Source organism: Ambystoma mexicanum, chromosome 12 (assembly GCF_040938575.1).
Source record: "Ambystoma mexicanum isolate Mex_15411 chromosome 12, UKY_AmexF1_1, whole genome shotgun sequence".
Classification (NCBI taxonomy): Eukaryota; Metazoa; Chordata; class Amphibia; order Caudata; family Ambystomatidae; genus Ambystoma; species Ambystoma mexicanum.
Window position 1 is genome coordinate 365,633,424 of NC_090936.1, and position 22,756 is coordinate 365,656,179.

Below are 22,756 nucleotides of genomic sequence, written 5' to 3' on the forward strand. Positions count from 1 at the left end.
CTTGTGACCTGAGTATCCTACAAACAGTTGGTCTGCTTGCCTGATCCTAGCCATTCTGCTGATGTAAAAGCTGAGAGCTCGCCTAGGGTCCAGCCTGTGTAGCCTTTCCTCCTCTTTCCCCGGATGGGTAGGAGGGTAGAATGAAGGCAAGGTAATTTTCTGAGTAATATGGAATTCAGAAACCACCTTAGGAGGAAATTAGGCTTCACCTGTAGGACAACCTTGTCCTTGTGGAAGATTGTATGTGGGGGTTTACAGGAGAGAGCTTGTAGCTCACTCACCCTCCTAGCAGATGTTAGTGCTACCAGTAGAACAGTTTTAAGTGTGAGAAATCTCAATGCGCAAGAGTGAAGAGGTTCGAATGGAGTGCCCATTAAGAAGTTTAAGACTAAATTTAAGTCCCATAATGGAACCTGAAATGGTTTTGGAGGGTGAGCATTAGTTAGACCCTTGAGAAATTGTACCACTAGAGGACTTTTGAAATACGATGGTTCCTCCGCAGTGCGCTTGAAGATAGAAAGCGCTGCGAGATAGCCTTTTACAGTGCCAACTTGAAGGCCTGAGTTTGCCAAGTAGAGTAGAAACGATAAAACCGTTGGTGTACCACATGAAAAAGGGTCGATATTCTCTTCCCTACACCAGCTGCAAAACTTGTTCCAACGGCAGCGGTATAAAGACTTTGTTGCTGGTCTTCTGGCCGAAAGCAACACCTCCATGACGTCATCAGGGAGATCCCAATCCTTGTACCTCAACCTTTCAGAAGCCAAGCGTGCAGGTTGAGGGTTCTGGTGTCTGGATGGAGAACCTGATCTCCCTTCTGCGAGAGAAGATTCTCTTTGAGTGGAAGACGGATTGGAGGGCAGATGGACATTTCTAGAAGGTCCGGGTACCACGTTCTCCTGGCCCAATCCGGGGCAATTAGGATCATGGTTTTCCGGAATCTTCTCAACCTCCTGATCATTTGAGGAATAACAGGGACTGGAGGGAACACGTAAAGGAGTGGAAACACCCAGTCCACTACGAACGCATCTCCTAGAGCTCCTCTCGGGGGGAAATTCCCTTGAACAGAACAGATCGCACTTCCTGTTGGTGCTTGTGGCGAACAGATCCACCTGAGGGGTTCCCCAAAGGGCGAAGATCTCTTGAAGGACTTCCTGAGCTAGCTCCCACTCGTGGGAGACTGTGCCCTGCCTGCTCAGAGCGTCCGCTGTCAAATTCTTCTCTCCGGCTAGGTGGACTGCCGATAGAGAGATTCCTTCCCGAATTGCCCAAAACCAGAGCTGCATTGCCTCTCTGCACAGTGGCAGTGATCCTACGCCTCCTCTTTTGTTGAGGTAGTGCATGGCCACCGTGTTGTCCGTCATTATCAGGACATTTCTACCCTGTACTGATGGCAGGAAAGCTTTCAGCGCTGGTCTGATCGCTCTCAGCTCTAATAGGTTGATATGTAGTCTGGACTCCGATGGAGACCAACGACCGCTGATGGTCAAGTCGTTGGCATGGGCTCCCCACCCTGTGTGCGAGGCGTCTGTGACTACTGTTATCTCCGGCCATGGTTTCCAAAACAGTTCTCCTTTCAAGATGTTCTCTGGATAGGACCACCATTGAAGGTTGTGGGCTACCTTGTCCGGAATCCGGAGGAGGTCTGTCATTCTCCCTGAGAATTGTGACCACTGACTTCTCAGTGCCCACTGAAGAGATCTCATTCTCAGGCGAGCCTCTGGCACAAGGAAGATGCAGGATGCCATGAGGCCTAGCAACCTCAAAAAGTCGAAGGCTGGGAGACGCTGGGCATTTTGAAACTTGGTGACCATCTGTAGAATATCTTGAGCCCTAACCTCTGGTGGCGAGGCTTTTCCCAGGGAAGTGTCCAGGACCGCTCCAATGAACTGGAGTCTCTGAGATGGTATAATCTGTGACTTCTTTAAATTGAGGGAGAAGCCCAGTCTGTGAAGGAAGAGGCAGACATAATCTAGCTGGGTCCGGGCCTGTTCTGTAGATACGGCCCTTATCAGCCAATCGTCCAGGTAGGATAGACGTGGATCCCTTCCATCCTTAGATTCGCCACCACTACCGACATCAGCTTGGTGAAGACCCTTGGGGCGGAGGTCAGCCCAAATGGCAGAACTCGAAATTGATACTGAGAGTTGCCAATTGCGAACCTCAGGTATTTCCTGTGCTTGAGATGGATTGGCACATGGAAATAAGCATCCTGAAGGTCTAGAGATACCAGCCAGTCCTGGAGCTGGAGGGCCTGAAGGATCAGAGAGAGTTACCATCTTGAACTTGTCCTTCCTGAGGAACTTGTTCAATTCTCGTAAGTCCAGGATGGGTCTCAGTCCTCCGTCCTTCTTTGATATGAGAAAGTAGGGGGAGTACCAGCCCTTGTTCCTGTCCGCTACAGGTACTGGTTCTATGGCACCTTTCTCTAGCAGGTCCATAATTTCCTGCAAGAGGAGTGGATCTGGAACTTTTAGGGAGCTGTTCCCCGGTGGATGACTCTGAGGGATGTGTAGAAAGGGTAGGCAGTAACCTTGGGCAACTGTCTCCAACGCCCAAGCATCTGACGTTATAGCCTGCCATTCCTCCAGATGGTGAGTTAACCTGCCCCCTACAGGTGTCTTGTGTGTGAAGGCCTCAGAGTGGTTTGGGGGCGGCTGATGCAGATGCCGAGGGTAAAGAGGCACCTGCTGCTGCGGTCTTAGTACTTTTGACCTGTCCATCTCGGGTGGATCTCCTTTGGCCTCTTTGAGCCGGCTGTCCTCTGCCTTTCCCGAATGCGGAATAATAGCGAAAGGACTTTCCTCTTCCAGAGGTTCCTGAGGGGCGAAAAGGAGTTTGGCGGATAGCAGCTCCTAAGGATTTTGCTGCTGCTTTAGAAGTCTGTAACTTTTCCAGACTGTCATCAGCCTTTTTCCCGAATAATGAAGAGCCGTCAAAGGGCATATTCAAAAGTCTGGCCTGTACATCAGAGGCACAGCCCGACTTTCGCAACCACGCATCCCTGCGGATTGTTGTACTTGCCGCCATGGCCCTGCTTATACTGTCAGCGGAATCGATGCCCGTTTGAAGTGATTCGCACATGGCATTTTTGCCATCTTTAATGATGTTAAGGAAGGCTTCCTTTTCCTCTCCTTCGGGTATGCAGTCAGCCGCCGATGAAGCACACTCCCATAGTGTGTGACTGAACCTGGCTAGCGTACAGGTGGCGTTGATGGACTTCAACGCCATACTACAGGCAGAGAAGACCTTCTTTGCCATAGAGTCGTACCTCTTGTCATCCCTATCCTGTGGGACAGTAGGGTAAGCAGTCCTACTGCTGGATGAAGTTGCCGCTTCAACCACCAGTCTCTCTGGGGTCGGGTGTTTTGACAGGTATTCAGGGTCAGCAGCCGCTACCCTATACTTTGTCGACAATCTTTTATTGACTGCTGGGATAACTTCAGGAGTTTCCCAATTGGATGCAATTTTTCGTTGTAGGGCTGCATGGAAGGGGACCACAGGGTCCTCCTGTGGGCCTTTGTCCAATATATCTGTCAGATCATCCTGTTGGAAAACAGGTGAAGGCGCAGACCAACCCATAAACTCAATTATTCTTGCCATCAGGGTTCTATATGGTGTTTCGGCATGTTCCCCTGGGTCTGGTTTTACAAATTTCACTTCTGGGGAAGTGTCCAGTCCACTTGCCTCATGAAGTGACTCCTGTAGATTCTTCAGCCTTCTTTCTTCAGAGGTGAAATCCTCTGCAGTAGGCAGTGCGGTTCTTTGTAAACCAAATGTTTCCTGCTCAGAGTCTTCCCCTTCTTCATAAATTGAAGGAGGACCAGGGTATTCTGATCTGTGAAATGGAGTAAAGCCCATCTCTACGGCCGAAGGAGCTAAACTCGTCGTTATTGGACAAGAAAATGTCGATGTCGTCGACGCCAATGTAACCAGCTTCGAAGGCGCCAAAAAAGGCGTCGAAAAAACTGGAAGGGGTCTCGAAGAACTCGAGAGGATCGGGATCCTACTCGAGGGCATCGACGACGGTCTCGGCGTCGTGCCGGAGGCCCTTGAAATCACTGTTGGCTGTGGAGCCTTGGTCCTCTCTTTCATCGGCGTCGATCGACCGATGCGTCGAGGAACCCTTCGACAACGGCCTCGATGGCGCCGATCCGTGCATCGAAGGAATCTTCGACGACGAAGACGGTGCCTTCTTACCCGATGGCTCATGGCGCTCTCGGGTGGAATGTTTCGCCGGGTGCTGCGACTCGCGGCGTTTTGATTTTTTGGGTTTTTCACCCGGGGTATCACCCTCAGCTGTCTTCGAGGGGGTCGAGGCCGCGTTGTCGAAGACGCTTAACATTTTCTTTCTGAATTCCTCCCACTCAGCCTGAGAACTGTTTGGTGGGACAGGAAACTCTTTCTGGGGACACAGAAGACGACGAGGAATGGGACCTTCAACGTCTCTTTTTTGAGTGTCTAGATCTCGACGAATGGTGGGAGCTGCTTCGAGATCTAGAATGGGAGTGTTTGACGGCGAGGAGACGAATGCCTCCACTCAGCCGACGAAACCTTGGAGGAGGATTTGGCTGACTTACCTCTCTCGAGTTTCCCCTTTCGCTCCTTCAGGGCTTTCGCCGTCATGGACATGCAGTCCTCACACTCCGAACAATGGTGCTCAGACCCCAAGCACCATAAACAGACCCTGTGTGGATCCGTTATTGACATTTTTTTACCGCAGTCTCGACATTTCTTGAAGCCGGATCGCGGCGTCGTCGGTTCTGATGAAGAAGCCATCGAGAACGATAAGGAATATTCGAGACGAAATGGATATTAAACCTGACTGAACTGAGCAACGACGTTCCGAGGCCCCACGAAGCGCGGAAAAACAGAACTGAGCAACGGACGCAGCGCGTGGCTATTTATGGGCATGGTGACGTCGGCGCCGATACGGTGGCCGTCGAGGGACATCGACTCGGCAGACGTCGACGCGCAGCGCCCTCTACAGAAAAAAATTTCCGAGGCCAGCAAGCTGGAAACTTATTATCAAAGATAAAGAATAAGTCGGAGGACACAATACCTTCGAAATATATGACATGTAATCGTTTTTTACATTTCAAAGCCTGCCAAACCCCTCACATAGAAAAACATCACGATGGCTACAATGTGCAGGACTCAGACGTGCAGTAAAACAAAAAAAATAAAAATCGGCTACATTTCCAGTGCATCTGTCCAATGAGTCACTATTAGAGTTCATTATGGGCGGGACTTCCACGCAGGGTGGAGTAGCCAAACTGTACAATCTGTTATAGAACTGGGGCAATAAACTCTTATGTAAACTCCGCAAAACTTGGGCTTAGGACCTGGAGATGGAAATGTGTCTGCAGACTTGTGCAGTGTCCCTAAATTCCAGATTCCGGTTGATACAATTCAAAGTATAACACAGGTTACACTTCACCCCGGCCAGATTGCACCTTTTTTCACATACACACTCCCCACTGTGCCCTAGATGCCATGCAGACGAGGCAAAATACCTCCACATGCTCTGGAGTTGCCCGAAGCTGAAAGCTTACTAGTATGGGTTATGCGAGGTCATGTCAGAAAAGTTGAACTGCTCAACAGAACTCATTCTGCAAAATTGTTTGTTTCATCAATGTAAGGGTCTGTGGCATTGCCATCGCAAACTTGCAGGTGTCTGTATGCTGTTGGCTATTCATTGCATACTACTACAGTGGTTTCGCCCTGCCTGCCCTACGGTGTCACAGTGGCTGTGCGCTGTCACATGGGCATCCAACATGGAGGAGCGCTGGTCCGCACTGCAGCTTTTGAACTGCAATCCTAAAGATATATGGCATCCTCTGCGCAATTACTTGGCATTAACCCAGCAGGACACCCAATGTCTGCCAGCTGTAATGTTCCTTCATTTTCTGTCAGGATTAGTCCTGCGAATACTAAGGCAGCGAATATGGCAAGGGAAATGTGCACATAGGAACAACGACTCATGTATGCTAGAAGCCAGGAGTGCAAACAGAGTGTGATATTAAACCCAATATGTGAAAAGGGATGTGGGGTAAGCACCTGACCGCGAGGAAAGTCGGCAAGCGCCTTACCCCCAATTGCTGTTACAGGTACTGACAGCGCTAAACCCACGTAGAGGGCAAGCAATGACAGGATCTGCGAACTAACACTCTGATGGTATCAAATAAGGGAACTAAAGAACTGTACTCACAAGGACGAGAATAAACCTCTTGAACGTCAGCTAGCCCATGAATCCTGTTGATGAACTGGGACCCCGAGAGGCTAGAACAGCAATGGGAGAAGTAGGAAGGTCCAGAGGGCACGGGCTGTAGGTTGCCAGGGAGAGGTAGACTGTAGAACAGGGGGCCCAAGAGGACAAGGGCTGAAGGCAGCCGGAGCGAGGCAGGCTGCAGGGCAGGGAGCCCAGAGGACAAGGGCGGAGGCTGGAATGCAGCAGAGCGTGATCCGCTGTTATGTGGGGAGCCCGACAGGGCAAGGGTGAAGGCTGGAAGGCAGCCGAGAGTGATCCGCTGCAGAAAACTAAATACCTAAGTTGAAATAGTGATAACAAATAGTGAGGAAAACATAAGCATTCACACAGGAGCTAGCTAACAACCGCACACCACACCTAAAATCAAATGGGAAAATAAATGCAGAAGTGCTAAGGAAAACCTGGAATGGATCCCAAAAGAAGTAAGGATCAGGAGCAGGGAAAAAGCTAAATAACCAATGCAAACTTCTCCCTATCCTTCCAAGGAAAAGACAGGAAGCTAAAGAGGAAGGCTAAGGCATACGGGTTAACAGCAGCAAAGGACAGAGTCAAAGAAATACCAACTGGGCTGCATTTGAAAAGGGAAAGCACTGAGAAATGCTGCCTGTAAACAGAGGAAGGAAAAAAGGGAAACAAGGGAGCAGAAATCAATTAGAGCATGAATCAGAGATTCAGGGCGGAGGGAACAAGAAAACAGGAACCAGGACCTAGGTAAAAGGGCAAGGAACAGTGAACAAGTGAACAAGGGACTAGTCAAAAACAGGAACACTGCAAACGATGACCAGCGCTGGACTGAAGTGAGACTGTGGCTTTTAAAGCTGCTAAACGAGCACACGCCTCAGGTGTGCTGACTGCTGCACCTGCAGCCACAGGTGTTGCTTATCCTCCACCCAACCTAGTCCTGCAAGGGTGGAGGTGGAGCAGGGGGCCAGGCATTCTGGGAAACACAGTCATTTGGTTAAAGAAGCATGCTGGCTGCCAAAGACCTGGAATGGATCCGGAAGGAAAGTAGTTTGGAAAATAGGGATTTTGCGCTCCCAATTCATTACAGCACTGTGGCATTAGGTTCGGAGGAAATGTCCAGCAAGGAATAAGCCCCAAAACATGCCCCCAAGTGGCGGGAACGGGAGCGAAGGGAGCGAGTCGTGACAGTATACCCCCTCCTACGGCCCTCTTCGGGTGCCCGCCACCCGCACGAGACTTCTTCTTTCCATGATGGGAGTGCTTTTTCTTTGGAGGTGGCACTGATGGAAATGGTGGCTTGTGGGCAAAGGCAGATGGGCTTCCATGATAGGAGTGCTTTGTCTTTGGAGGTGATACTGCTGGAATCGATGGCTTCTGGTGAGGAAGAGACTCATGGTTTGAAGAAAGGCATGAAGGACTTGCAAGACCTGAAGCAAAGTTGAAAGGTCCAGGAAGCTCAGTCACTGGGAGTGGACCCTTGTAAGTCTTTGAGGAGGGAGGCAGGCTGGTGCAACTTGCCTTAGACAATGGTAGAAGTTCTGTTAGCCTTTCTGCCGAGAGCGCACATGCGGGAGGTAAGGAAGTTGCTGGCTTCAGGAAATGTTCATGTTCAGCCATTAGAGAAGGTGGTGGCTGAGGTAGAGGTTCAGATCTTTTTCTGTCATCCATCTGGGAAAAGGCTTGTGGTTGAAAATGATTAAGGTTTGATTGCACGTTGGATACAACAGCAGGGACGTTTGGCATACTGATAGGAGTGATAGACACAGTACTTGGTATTTCAGGCACACTTGCAGAAGGAGCAATAACAGACACATCTTGAACTGCAGCAGTCATTCCCTTCCTTTGGCTACTAGCACCCAACTGGTGCTTCTTGGCGGAATTCTGTTGCACAAGTTCTGTAGGTAATACGCCGGTCTGCACCACCCCCTGTGCACACCCAGGTGAGTGGTTCTGACTCACCACTTGGTCTAGCTTGATGACTCTGAAGCGGGAGCTGGCAAAAGTCTCAAAATCTGATGCTGCATTTTTTGGAGGTTCTGATGCTAAAGTGAAGCAGTTGGGAGAATCGTCTTGTGGAAAAGGCAGGCATTCTGATGCTCCTCCTGAAGCAAAAGAAAGGCAATCTAAACGTTCATCGACAGTAAATGTTTGGGATTCAGGAGGACTGTCTGGAGCAGTAGAAAATACAGCAGGATCTGATGGTGTAGACAGGTATACCTCTGATGTTGGAAGCGAAGCTAAGCAGGATACCGGTGTATCATGAACTGAAGGCAAACAAGCAATAGACTCTGGAACCGAAGACATGCACATATGATGGACTACCGGAGGCTCTCTGGCTGAAGGATGATCTTCTGGATGAGTCACTGTAGACAGGCAGGCCAGAGGAAACTTTGAAGCGGAAGGCATGCAAGTTGGAGCCATCTCGGTAGCTGAATCCAAACATGTCAGGGTCTTTGGGACTAACCCCGTGCATGGTGGAGGCTCTTGATGAAATGGCAGACATGGCAGTGGTTCATTGGTTGAAGACACGTGTACCAAAGATGACTGCAGGGCTGTGGATTGGATCATAGAAGAGTCAATGGTTGTAGGAGGACACACAGAAGTCTCAGAAGTTGATAGACACATTGGTGTCTCAGGAATGGAGGGCACCTTTAGGGCATTAGACTCCTTGGCTCCAGTAACCAAGGACTGAACTGTACCCTTGCGGTCCTTTTCTTTAGTGGGTGACACAGAGTCTCTTTCTTTGTGGAAGTCAAAATCAACCAGTGGAATCACCATAGTAAAGTCTCTGTTAATCAGGATTTCGTCAATTGTCCATTCCTCTGTCTTAGCTTCTGAAAGAGGCAGATTAACAATCAACAGTTCAGGATTCGCCTGCTGGTCTTTTGGTTCTGTATACTGTGGAATGAGTTCATCAGAACATGCAATCTGTACAGTCTCTGACTGTTTGTATTGATCAGAATTGGCAGAAGGAAGAGTGAACCCAGAGGTAAGATCGTCTTCCACATCAGCTTTAAACTCTACTTCAGTCTCAGCAGCTGTATCAAGAGCAGGACCTAAGCCTAGTGTAGTGACTGAATCTGTGTATGCCACCTTTGTGTATTGTGTTTGGAGATCAGAAGCTTGTATGTGTGCTAGCTCAGAATTATGACAGACTGCTACACAGGAAACTTTAGGTAAAGGAGTGGCTTGTAAATCTTCAGCTAACTGCAATCCCTGATAATCAGCAGAACAATTGTTAGAAACTGTGCCCAGGTTGAGCGCTGTGCTAGAAGAAAGACTTTCACTTCCAATAGATCTAACATATTGGCACTTATCATGATTTACCAAAGTCTCTGCACTCAGGGGCTGAACTGTGTTCACTTCATCAACATCAATGGATAAAGTCTGAGGTGTATTCAGGAATGCGTGCAAGATCTTATTCTCCTCTTGTAAAGAAATGAATTCTTGTGTTAACTCCTCAAGCTTGGCTCTTAGTATGCCCTGCATTAACTGTACATCACTATCAGTAGGCACAGGGGGAGGCATAGTAGCATCAGGGCTGGATCCTGCACTAGCAATCTGGATGTGCACCGATTGTGCACTGTCCTCTACTGCTTTCAGGTTCTGAGATTTATACTTTCTCATACTAACTTGGTCTGTGTTACCCTTAAGCAAACTATTGACCTTAGACCTCTTGACATTAGGGACTACCGTATGTACTTGTGCAAAGAAGTATGTGGACTGAGGGTAGAAAACAGAAGTTATGCAAGGAACCCCTCCATTCTTTATGTTTGTACCATGAAACTGTTCTATCTGAGGTGAAGCACAACTGGAATCATGGGGTTCAACAACCGAGGTACTCTTGTATAATAAGTCTGACAGTGTGTTGTTTTCTACGGTTAAGGCTTGCGCTGACATAGAATCGGGATCAGAACAAAAGATCGAACTAGGATCAGGCAATGTAGGATGAGCCATCCTATGGGAAAAATACTCTGCTCGTAAATGCCCATTCGTGACAAGGAGTTCATTTAAACCAAGACTAGTGATTTGATTGTCACAGGTAAATGTAGGGGAAGCTTTCTGTACAAACTTGTTAGAGGCCTTGCTGCCTTTCTTTCTTAAACTTGCCATATTCAATGGGAATTTTGGGCTGGTCATTCTGTCAGGATTAGTCCTGCGAATACTAAGGCAGCGAATATGGCAAGGGAAATGTGCACATAGGAACAACGACTCATGTATGCTAGAAGCCAGGAGTGCAAACAGAGTGTGATATTAAACCCAATATGTGAAAAGGGATGTGGGGTAAGCACCTGACCGCGAGGAAAGTCGGCAAGCGCCTTACCCCCAATTGCTGTTACAGGTACTGACAGCGCTAAACCCACGTAGAGGGCAAGCAATGACAGGATCTGCGAACTAACACTCTGATGGTATCAAATAAGGGAACTAAAGAACTGTACTCACAAGGACGAGAATAAACCTCTTGAACGTCAGCTAGCCCATGAATCCTGTTGATGAACTGGGACCCCGAGAGGCTAGAACAGCAATGGGAGAAGTAGGAAGGTCCAGAGGGCACGGGCTGTAGGTTGCCAGGGAGAGGTAGACTGTAGAACAGGGGGCCCAAGAGGACAAGGGCTGAAGGCAGCCGGAGCGAGGCAGGCTGCAGGGCAGGGAGCCCAGAGGACAAGGGCGGAGGCTGGAATGCAGCAGAGCGTGATCCGCTGTTATGTGGGGAGCCCGACAGGGCAAGGGTGAAGGCTGGAAGGCAGCCGAGAGTGATCCGCTGCAGAAAACTAAATACCTAAGTTGAAATAGTGATAACAAATAGTGAGGAAAACATAAGCATTCACACAGGAGCTAGCTAACAACCGCACACCACACCTAAAATCAAATGGGAAAATAAATGCAGAAGTGCTAAGGAAAACCTGGAATGGATCCCAAAAGAAGTAAGGATCAGGAGCAGGGAAAAAGCTAAATAACCAATGCAAACTTCTCCCTATCCTTCCAAGGAAAAGACAGGAAGCTAAAGAGGAAGGCTAAGGCATACGGGTTAACAGCAGCAAAGGACAGAGTCAAAGAAATACCAACTGGGCTGCATTTGAAAAGGGAAAGCACTGAGAAATGCTGCCTGTAAACAGAGGAAGGAAAAAAGGGAAACAAGGGAGCAGAAATCAATTAGAGCATGAATCAGAGATTCAGGGCGGAGGGAACAAGAAAACAGGAACCAGGACCTAGGTAAAAGGGCAAGGAACAGTGAACAAGTGAACAAGGGACTAGTCAAAAACAGGAACACTGCAAACGATGACCAGCGCTGGACTGAAGTGAGACTGTGGCTTTTAAAGCTGCTAAACGAGCACACGCCTCAGGTGTGCTGACTGCTGCACCTGCAGCCACAGGTGTTGCTTATCCTCCACCCAACCTAGTCCTGCAAGGGTGGAGGTGGAGCAGGGGGCCAGGCATTCTGGGAAACACAGTCATTTGGTTAAAGAAGCATGCTGGCTGCCAAAGACCTGGAATGGATCCGGAAGGAAAGTAGTTTGGAAAATAGGGATTTTGCGCTCCCAATTCATTACAGCACTGTGGCATTAGGTTCGGAGGAAATGTCCAGCAAGGAATAAGCCCCAAAACATGCCCCCAAGTGGCGGGAACGGGAGCGAAGGGAGCGAGTCGTGACATTTTCTCTCTTACTCTCTCCTCTCCACTTTCATACCCCACGTCAGGATGATCTATACGCCAATATTGGAAGTTGTCTGCAATGTGCCATGTCACAGTCACTGTATGCTTGGAATTGATGATTTAAGACACAAAGCTTCTACTATTACACTAATCTATATTTTTGTTGTAATGTCAAGCACCCATTAAATAAAGTTGTTAAAAAATAATTTGTGACTAAAGGAAAAGCCATAGTGAACCTGGTGGAGAGAAACTGAAAGCAAAGAGGGATCAGCGCCTGGAAGAGGGGGACCCAGGGGTGAAGAATCCTCACCCTAAGACACCAGGAAACAAACTTTCATTTTGTTGAAGGAACTTTTTGTTTTGTTATTTGAAAACCTATCAGGCCCTCGGAACCAGGAGACAACCACCAAAGGCTACAACACTGATAGGAACTCTTGAGGAATCAAACCCAGAAGAGGGGGACCCAGGGGTGAGAGAATCACACGAAGAACATCTGGAACTGAACTTATTTGTGTTTATTGTTTTTCGACCATCGAATGCAAGAGACTTTTTAGTACAAGAGACTTGGCCATCGAGGCTCCTGATAAGCAGAAACAGAACGGCTGACTCATGCTGGGAAAGCTCGAGTGTGTGCTGTGCTCCAAGATCCCACCTGACCCTGTGTTCAAAATGTGGGGTAGGAAGACCCAGGCTAACACATCCTGACATATTTGTGAACACTTCTTTCTTTTCTTGAAAACTATCCCACATCCTTTTTTGTATTATTTGTAAGGTTTGGCAATAGGTTTCTTAGTATAGGCCCTTTTTATTTTGACACGCCGCTGCCACTAGGGCTGCCTTATTTTCATTTGATGGTGGACTCTTGCTCCCATCTTAGATTTAGGATTAGATAAGGTGTTTTTCCAACCTGCATACAGTTTATGCGTCTGTCTTTACTGTTGCCAGCATGGGTTCCTTACAATGTCGACCTGCTGATACCGCTTAGCTTTTTGACACATCCTAAAGGTAGATTTCCACAATCTCATTAGCACCCTGGGCAGCGTCTTAAATCAATAAAAATGCTTGGAACGCAGGCTATATTAACCAAGGCAAGCCCGCGCTCTGAGCATTTTCATTAGTTTACAGTGCTTCCATTTCCGTCCCCACTCCCCCTTCACAACTTACCACCCGTCTAGTTTCCTACACAGGTGCCAATGGTGTACAAAATAAAAAATACCTTTGTTTCACGGCCTGCGTCGTGCAGTGCTGCTGTTAGCAGAAGTCCATTTTCATACTGATGACGGCACAGTCATCAACATGGAAAACAAACGTATGTTGACAGCACCACTGTGTGGCACAGGGCCGCAAAACAAAGTTAAGTTCATATATTTTAAAAACATAATTTAAAATACACCCTTAGCACCCGTTTAGGGAACTACACGGGTGCCAATGACGATATACCCTTTGGTGGCATGCCGCCCCTTTCGGTAAGAGCAAGGCCGTTAACTACCGGGTCGGCCCGCCACCTTGGGGCATACTGCCTTAGTAGTATATTCAAGTGAATTGGTTTCAGTTGATTCAAAAGGCTACAGAATCCCACTAAACCCTATATGACAGAGATGACCCCCCCCCCCCTTCTGCCTACAGAGGAAATCTCGTCACAGCCCCAATTTAGACAAACGAAGAAAAGAAATGCAAATGTACTCAGTGAGCTTCTACTGGCAAGCGTTCAGTTAACCGTCTGGTTTCAGGAAGGGAAGTGTGATCAAAGAAATTATATGATGATCTCAGTGGAATGGGAAACTGTCTGGCTTTGACATATGCAAGACGTGCACTGATTGAAGAGAATACCACTGGCATCTGGGACAACCCACAACATGGTTAATATAGGATGGGAAGTAGGAGTACAAAAAGGTTGCAAGCACTGTGGAAAAAAGGCTCTGCTTGACTGTACTGTACTGTACCACAATGCAAAAAGCAGTAAAACTACCAAGAATTACCTTTTAATCAATACCTACAGTGCAGGTACAATCACACAGACAGCCAGTTGCCTGCCTATCAGGTATGAGACGCCTGCAGGGCTATGCTGCTGTTATATCTTAGTCACATCTTTGCCTTTTAAGCAGCAGCTCGCTGCAGCGGCCCCATTCCTAGAGATTTTAGGAGCATCAACAGCCTCTGCAGCTTATCCCCACAGCCAAAGAAGCTCCAAGGCGAAGCTGAAGACAGCAGAGGGTGGCAAAGAGTTAAGGGAGGGGGCAGACGGGGTGTAAACACAAAGTTGACAAGCTAAATAGGGTAGGTAATGCAGTCATGCAGCTAAGTTTACATTTTATCAGGTAAGTGATATTTTTCATGTTCCTTGTTACCTTGTTCCTTTTTGCTGGGTTTTGGCTAATGTTTGGAGCAGTAGGTTCACTGTCATCACCAGGTTTCCAATTTGCACAATTCTGCAAGAGAAATATTCGTGTTATGTTATACTGAACAGAAAACGGAAACATGCTTTCATTTTGATTTAACTGGTGACAACACTGTACTTCACGAATTACCATTATAGAGTTGAACAAGTTACTTCTTAACTTGTAACGTTCTTTCGATGGGATGTTCCTCCGACATATTCCTTATCTATGATCTATGATATTTGTATCTCCAGCTTGCTGGCCTCGGAAAAACTTTTCCCAGTAGAAGGCGCTGTGCGTCGACGTCCGTCGAGTAGGTGCTCCTCGACGGCCACCGTGTCGACGCCGACGTCATCATGCCTATAAATGGCCACGCGCAGCGTCCGTTGCTCAGTTCCGTTTTGTAGAGTAAAGTAGTTATTGTATGAATGGTTACTACCCTTGAAGGAGCGTAAACTGTAACCGCAAGGGAAATGTTACTGCGGGGATGGATGGGAGGGGCGATAAGGAATACGTCGGAGGAACATCCCATCGAAAGAACGTTACAAGGTAAGAAGTAACTTGTTCTTCGAAGAGATTGTGTCCTCTAACGTATTCATTATCTATGATAGACTCCCATAGCAGTGGTATGTGATTGGAGGCGGGAGTAAGAGATGCCATATTACCCTTTAAGAATGAACAGATTGTAACACAGCTTTGCCAAATCTAGTCTCTTGACTAGAGGAGGAATCCAGGCTATAAAATTTGGTAAAGGTATGTGCGGACGACCATGTGGCAGCCGCACATATGTCTCTAATTGGTACCCCTCTTTGAAGAGCTGAGGATGCTGTGATACCCCTGGTCGAATGAGCCCTTAGATTTTGAGGGGGCTCTTTCCCAGCCAGTTTGTAGCATTCCAGAATGGCTAAAATAATCCATCTGGAGATAGTTTGTTTGGTTATTGGTAATCCCAACTTATGTTCTGCATAACCTACAAAGAGTTGGTCTGCTTGTCTAATTTTAGCAAGTCTACTGATATAAAAACTCAAGGCTCGCTTAGGGTCCAGCCTGTGTAGTCTCTCTTCCTCTTTCCCCGGATGGGGAGGAGGATAGAATGAAGGTAGAGTAATCTTCTGAGTAATGTGAAATTCCGAAACTACCTTTGGTAGGAAGTTAGGCTTTACCTGTAGCACTACTTTGTCCTTGTGAAAAGTTGTATGAGGAGGTTTACAAGACAGGGCTTGTATCTCGCTAACCCTTCTAGCAGATGTTAATGCTATCAATAAAACAGTTTTGAGGGTGAGAAACTTCAATGAACAAGAGTGGAGTGGTTCAAAAGGAGCACCCTTTAGGAAGTTTAAAACTAGATTTAAGTCCCATAAGGGAACTTGGAATGGTCTTGGAGGGTAAACATTAGTTAGACCTTTCAGGTATTGTATTACCAATGGAATTTTGAAATACGATGGCTCCTCTGCAGTGTGCTTAAAGATCGATAGCGCTGCGAGATAGCCCTTAATAGTGCCAATTTGAAGGCCCGAATTTGCCAAATAAAGTAAGAAGGATAACACTGCAGGTGTACCAGATGAAAAGGGTTCGATATTCTTTTCTCTGAACCAGCTGCAAAATTTATTCCAACGGCAGCGGTATAGAGTCTTAGTTGCTGGTCTTCTGGCCGAAAGCAACACCTCCATGACGTCATCAGGAAGGTCCCAATCCTTGTACCTCAACCTTTCAGATACCAAGCGTGAAGGTTGAGGGTCTTGATGGCTGGATGGAGAACCTGACCTCCCTTCTGCGAGAGAAGATCCTCTCTGTACGGTAGACGAATTGGAGGACAGATGGACATGTCCAGAAGGTCCGGGAACCTCGTTCTCCTGGCCCAATCCGGGGCCATTAGGATCATGGTCTCCCGAAACCTTCTCAACCTCCTGATCATTTGAGGAATGACAGGGACCAGAGGAAACGCGTACAGAAGTGGGAACTCCCAGTCCACTACGAACGCGTCTCCTAGAGCTCCTCTCGGGGGAAATTCCCTTGAGCAAAATCTGTCGCACTTCCTGTTGATACTGGTGGCGAACAGATCCACTTCAGGGGTTCCCCAAAGGGCGAAGATCTCTTGAAGGACTTCCCATTCGTGGGAGACTGTTCTGCCTGCTCAGAGCGTCCGCTGTCAAGTTCTTCTCTCCGGCTAGGTGAATTGCCGATAGAGAGATTCCTTCCTGAATTGCCCAAAACCAGAGCTGCATCGCCTCTCTGCACAGTGGCAGTGACCCTACGCCTCCTCTTTTGTTGAGGTAGTGCATGGCCACTGTATTGTCCGTCATTATCAGGACGTTTCTCCCCCATACAGACGGCAGAAACGCCTTCAGTGCCAGTCTGATGGCTCTCAGCTCCAACAGGTTGATGTGTAGTCTGGACTCCGATGGAGACCAACGACCGCTGATGGTCAAGTCATTGGCATGGGCTCCCCACCCCGTGAGTGAGGCGTCTGTGACTACTGTTATCTCCGGCCATGGTTGCCAAAACAGTTCTCCTTTCAAGATGTTCTCTGGAGAGGCCCACCATTGAAGGTCGTGGGCTACCTTGTCCGGAATCCGGAGGAGATCTGTCATCCTGAGAATTGTGACCACTGAGTCCTCAGTGCCCACTGAAGGGATCTCATTCTCAGGTGAGCCTCTGACACAAGGAATATGCAGGATGCCATGAGGCCTAGCAACCTCAAAAAGTCATAGGCTGGGAGACGTTGGGCATTTTGAAACCTGGTGACCATCTGCAGAATATCTTGAGCCCTCACCTCTGGTGGCGAGGCTTTTCCCAGGGACGTGTCCAGGACTGCTCCAATGAACTGGAGTCTCTGTGATGGTATCATCTGTGACTTCTTTAAATTGAGGGAGAAGCCCAGCCTGTGAAGGGAGTGGCAGACATAATCTAGTTGGATCCGAGCTTGTTCCCAAGAAACTGCTCTGATCAACCAATCGTCCAGGTAGGGGTAGACGTGAATCCCTTCCCTCCTTAGACTTGCAGCCACAACCGACATTAGCTTGGTGAAGACCCTCGGGGCGGAGGTCAGCCCAAATGGCAGAACTCGAAATTGATAATGAGAGTTGCCAATTGCGAACCCCAGGTACTTCCTGTGCTTGGGATGGATAGGCACATGGAAATAAGCATCCTGAAGGTCCAGAGATACCAACCAGTCCTGAAGCTGGAGGGCCTGAAGGATCTGAGAGAGAGTTACCATCTTGAACTTGTCCTTCCTGAGGAACTTGTTCAATTCTCGTAAGTCCAGGATGGGTCTCAGTCCTCCGTCTTTCTTTGGTATGAGAAAGTAGGGGGGAGTACCAGCCCTTGCTCCTGTCCGCTACAGGTACCGGTTCTATGGCACCTTTCTCTAGCAGGTCTACAACTTCCTGCAAGAGGAGCGGATCCGGCACTTTCAGAGAGCTGTTCCCCGGTGGATGTCTCTGAGGGATGCGTAGAAAAGGCAGGCAGTAACCTTGGGCAACTGTCTCCAATGCCCAAGCATCTGACGTAATAGCCTGCCATTCCATCAGATGGTGAGTTAACCTGCCCCCTACAGGTGTCTTGTGATGGGAGACCTCAGAGTGGTTTGGGAGCGGCTGATGCAGTTGCCGAAGGTAAAGCGGCTCCTGCTGATGCGGCTTTTTTTCCTTTACCCCGTCCACCACGGGTACATTTTCCTTGGCCTCTTTGAGTCAGCCGTCCTCTGCCTCTTCCATATGAGGAATAATAGCGAAAGGACCTTCCTCTCCAAGAGGATCCTGAGGGACGAAAATTAGTTTGTCGGATTTGCAGCTCCTAGTGACTTAGCTGCTGCTTTAGATGTTTGTAGTTTTTCCAAACTGTCATCCGCCTTTTTACCAAATAGGGAAGAACCGTCAAAGGGCATATTTAAAAGTCTGGCCTGTACGTCAGAAGCAAAGCCGGACTTTCTCAACCACGCATGCCTGCGGATTGTGGTACTTTCCCGCCATGGCCCTGCTGATACTGTCAGCAGAATCAATGCCAGTTTGAAGGGACTCACACATTGCATCTTTACCATCTCTGATGATATTTAAAAATGCGTCCCTTTCTTCTCCTTCCGGTATGCAGTCAGCCGCCGATGAAGCACACTCCCAAAGGGTGTGGCTGAACCTAGCGAGCGTACAAGTTGCATTGATAGATTTTAAAGCCATGCTACAGGCTGAGAAGACTTTCTTAGCCATGGCATCATATTTTTTATCATCCCTATCCTGAGGAGCAGTGGGGTAAGCAGAAGTACTGCCTGATGAAGTTGCAGCTTGGACCACAACAGACTCTGTAGTAGGGTGCTTAGATAGGTATTCAGGGTCAGCAGCAGATACCCTATATTTCGCTGACAACTTCTCATTAACCGCAGGGACAACTTCAGGAGTTTCCCAGTTAGTTAAAATCTTTCTTTGTAAAGCAGAATGAAAGGGAACCACAGGATCCTCCTCTGGACCTTTATCCAGAATATCTGTGAGGTCATCCTGTTGAAAAACAGGTGAAGGTGCAGACCAACCCATGAACTCCATAATTCTTGACATTAGGGTTCTATAAGAGGTATCAGCATGTTCCCCTGGGTCTGGTTTGACAAATTCCACTTCTGGGGAAGTGTCTAGGCCACTTGCTTCCTGTAATGCGTCCTGAAGGTCTTTCAACCTTCTTTCCTCAGAGGCAAAGGTCTCTGGTTCAGGTAATGTGGTCCTCTGCAGCCCAAAAGGCCTTTCTTGATCAGAATCTTCCCTTTCTTCAAAAATTGAAGTTAAGGGGGGATGCTCTGGTCTGTGAAATGGTATAAAACCCATTCTAAGGCAGAGGGAGCCATCATCAGTGGCCTTGAAAAGGTCGATGTCGTCGACGCCGATGTAAAAATCCTCAAAGGCGTCGAGAAAACTGGAAGAGGCCTCGAAGAACTCGAGAGGATTGGAATCCTGCTCGAGGATGTCGACGACGTTCTCGACGTCGTGTCGGAGGCTCTCGAAGTAACCGTTGGCTGTGGAGTAGCCTTTTATCGGCGTCGACGGATGCGTCGAAGAACCCTTCGATAACGGCGTCGATGGCGCCGATCTATGCTTCGAAGGGGCTTTCGACGATGGCGTCGAAGATGCTTTACTTCCCGATGGCTCATGGCGCTTTCGGGTCGACTCTTTCGCCGGGTGCTTCGACTCGCGGCGTTTAGATTTTTTGGGCTTTTCACCCGGGGTATCACCCTCAGCTGACTTCGAGGGGGACGAGGCCGCTTACTCGAAGACGCTTAGCATCTTTTTTCTGAATTCCTCCCACTCAGCTTGAGAGCTGTGTTTAGTGGGGCAATTTACTCTTTCTGGGGAACTAGAAGACGACGATAAAAGAGATCTTCTTGGTCTTTTTTTTGAGTGTCTAGACCTCGACGAGTGGTGGGAGCCACTTCGAGACCTAGACCGAGAATGCTTTCGACGGTGAGGAGACGAATGTCTTGACTCTACCGCGGAAACTTTTGAGGAAGTTAAAATTGACTAACCTCTCTCGAGCTTCCCCTTACGCTCCTTCAAGGCTTTCGCCGTTATGGATAGGCATTCCTCACACTCTGAACACTGGTGTTCGATTCCCAGACACCACAAACAGATCCTATGGGGATCCGTCAACGACATTTTCTTCCCACAGTCTCGGCATTTTTTGAAACCGGACCGAGGAGTCGTCGGGTCGGAGGAGGAAGCCATCGAGTACGAGTCGGTTTTCTAGAGGAAATATGAATATATATTGACTGATGAACTGAGCAACGGTATTCTGAGGCACAAGAAGCACGGAAAAACGGAACTGAGCAACGGACGCTGCGTGTGGCCATTTATAGGCATGATGACGTCGGCGTCGATACGGTGGCCGTCGAGGAGCACCTACTCGACGGACGTCGACGCACAGCGCCCTCTACTGGGAAAAAATTTTCCGACGCCAGCAAGCTGGAGATACAAATATCATAGATCATAGATAAGGAATACGTCGGAAGACAAAATCCCTTCGAAATGAGCTTACTACACACAATACATAAGACGGCTACTGCAAAAGCTTTACTTTCAGCAAATAAATGCAGAGTGCAAAAACCTAAATGAAAAGTGAAAGAGACCATGATGTAGTCACACCTACATAAAAATACATTAAGTTTACTTTCTATGGAAAAACTCTAAGATCCTAGATGCAAGTTCCCGAGATGAATGACAAAGTACATCTTTGCCCGTTCGATATGCAATGTATTAAAAAAATGACACTCCCATTAAAATCTCTGGAAAGCTGCACAAATCCCTTCCTTCCTTCCTTCCTTCCTTCCTTCCTTCCTTCCTTCCTTCCTTCCTTCCTTCCTTCCTTCCTTCCTTCCTTCCTTCCTTCCTTCCTTCCTTCCTTCCTTCCTTCCTTCCTTCCTTCCTTCCTTCCTTCCTTCGTAAGAGTAGAACTGACATTTATTTATCTGTTATGAATAAACTTCCTCCCCTAGCTTGTAAACATGGGGTTGGGGGTATAGGTTCTCTTCATTGTTAGGATATTAGCTGGTGAGGTCAGGCATATAAAAACACAGATTTCTATCATGTGTGCATCTAGGTCAAAGATCATCGGATATAATGAAGGTAAAACAGAATCATTAGTAATCTTAGTGATTCGGTCAAAAGACTTTTCTTTGCAGCTTTACAGGAGAGCAGTCCAACTGGCATTTGGTGTACACATTGTTTTGTCAAGATTGTCAGGATAAGTGAATACGTGAATTATGTACTATCTTCCTGAAATTAGACAAAAATGACTCACTCATGCACAATGGAAGGTGTGCAATATATGGCGAATTTGGGGAAATGTTTAATGGCTTTCATGAAATACATTGTTTCAATGAGCAAAAGCCTAATGTGAGGAAAATGTCACTTCACAAAAGTTTGATCATATAAACTAATGGCAGGAGGCCTAGCTGCTCCATATAATGATGGGTCCCACTCAACTGGGATTCACCTCTTCTTCTAGGCAGTGATGCGTGAGAAGGGCAGGCTATTTGCCACCTAACAAACATCAAGAGATTATATTGCCCATTAATATGCACAGAGGGCATGAGATTTTACAATGGGTAATGAAAAAAAGCATACAAGAAAAATCTAAGCAGAATTCAGGTATGCCTGAAAAGCAATCATTTTGGGCAAGCAAGGAAGCCGAAATTAGTATCCACATTTACTAGTTCTGAAGTCAGCAGTTTTTTCCTTTAGGCTAGACCTGATCAATTTCACCTCCTTTCCAATCTTTCTAGCACCACTTCATACTGGTGTTCAGTTTTCTTTCTATGCATTCCTTCATTTGTCAGATATGAAAACTGTTACAGAATGGGAAGGATTTGCCTAGGTTCACACTATTTATTTCAAGATGGGAAACTGGGATTCGAATCAGTGGCATTATTTCAATGGTCAGCCTACTGTTTCAGAGAACAAACTTTTGGGCGCTCTTCTAAAATTTGCTGGCGTGCTTGAAACACATCCCTGTAATTAAATACCTCAAAGACACTACTCAAGTCAACGATATAGTTGAGGGAACCAATTACAATAAATCGGTCAATCTTTTATAACTCAGCAGAAGGGCTCTGTATACTCATTTCACATAGAGCAGCAGTGAAAATAGTTGGGAATCACTTAGAGGTTTATCATGGTGATGAATCTGTCAGAAATGTCATATGGTGCACAGAACACAATCCCAGAACGTTTTTTCGTGTTAATGATCAACTGTTCTATCAAACAGAAGGTATGATCATGAGATAAACTATAGATGTCAATATAGCCAATTTAAAAGTCAATTCTTTGAAGACACTCATATTTACACCATTGAGTACATTCTTTTTCACCAAATACATTATAGCGTCATTTCACAGATTACATCCTCATCATTTGGGAAGGCACTGAAGCATTTGCCTTCTTGTGGATCCAGAGCTAAAATTCACATTAAAAACAAGAGATTGATTTTCTGGACTTCGTTATTTACTCTCAAACCTATCCAAAAGAGCAGCTTGAGGTTTTAAGATTTTACATTTTCTGCAAAAAATCTTCCTTGCAGACTATTTGTATGAACTTCACAGCACTGAAAGATAAGATTTTGACAAGGAAGAAGTCAATCTGAGCAAAAAATCCATGCAGAAATACATACCGCCAAAATGTGTCAAAGAATTTTTGAGATAACCAGACAATGTGTAAATTCATACTCTGAAATGCCTATTCGAATCATCCTGAAACATTGGACACCACTCAAAACACTATTTACATTCAAGAACAGTTCTACCAATAAGAGTATGTTAGTCTATATTGACTTGAATTTATCTACCAACTATCTTAACAGACAGTAACAGACCTACGGTGGCACCCACCATTTACTGGCCACAATTCCTGTGGTGGAGGTTCAGCCTGTTATTTCACCAAATACAGCGAAAAACTTGACCTTAGCATCCAGCTCCCATGGCAACAACTAGGATTCACTAATTGCAACAACTACTGGTGGG

General features: G+C 47.1%; 1 protein-coding gene across 3 annotated transcripts in view; it reads right to left on the minus strand.

The window, feature by feature from the left end:
* Positions 1 to 22,756, minus strand: part of IRAG2 (inositol 1,4,5-triphosphate receptor associated 2) — a 2,448,326-nt gene that overhangs the window by 1,177,380 nt on the left and 1,248,190 nt on the right. For all 3 annotated transcript variants that reach the window (XM_069628487.1, XM_069628486.1, XM_069628485.1), the window contains exon 21: positions 14,239 to 14,319. In XM_069628487.1, the coding sequence (XP_069484588.1) occupies positions 14,239 to 14,319 (81 nt within the window). The remainder of the gene's footprint in view (positions 1 to 14,238; positions 14,320 to 22,756) is intronic.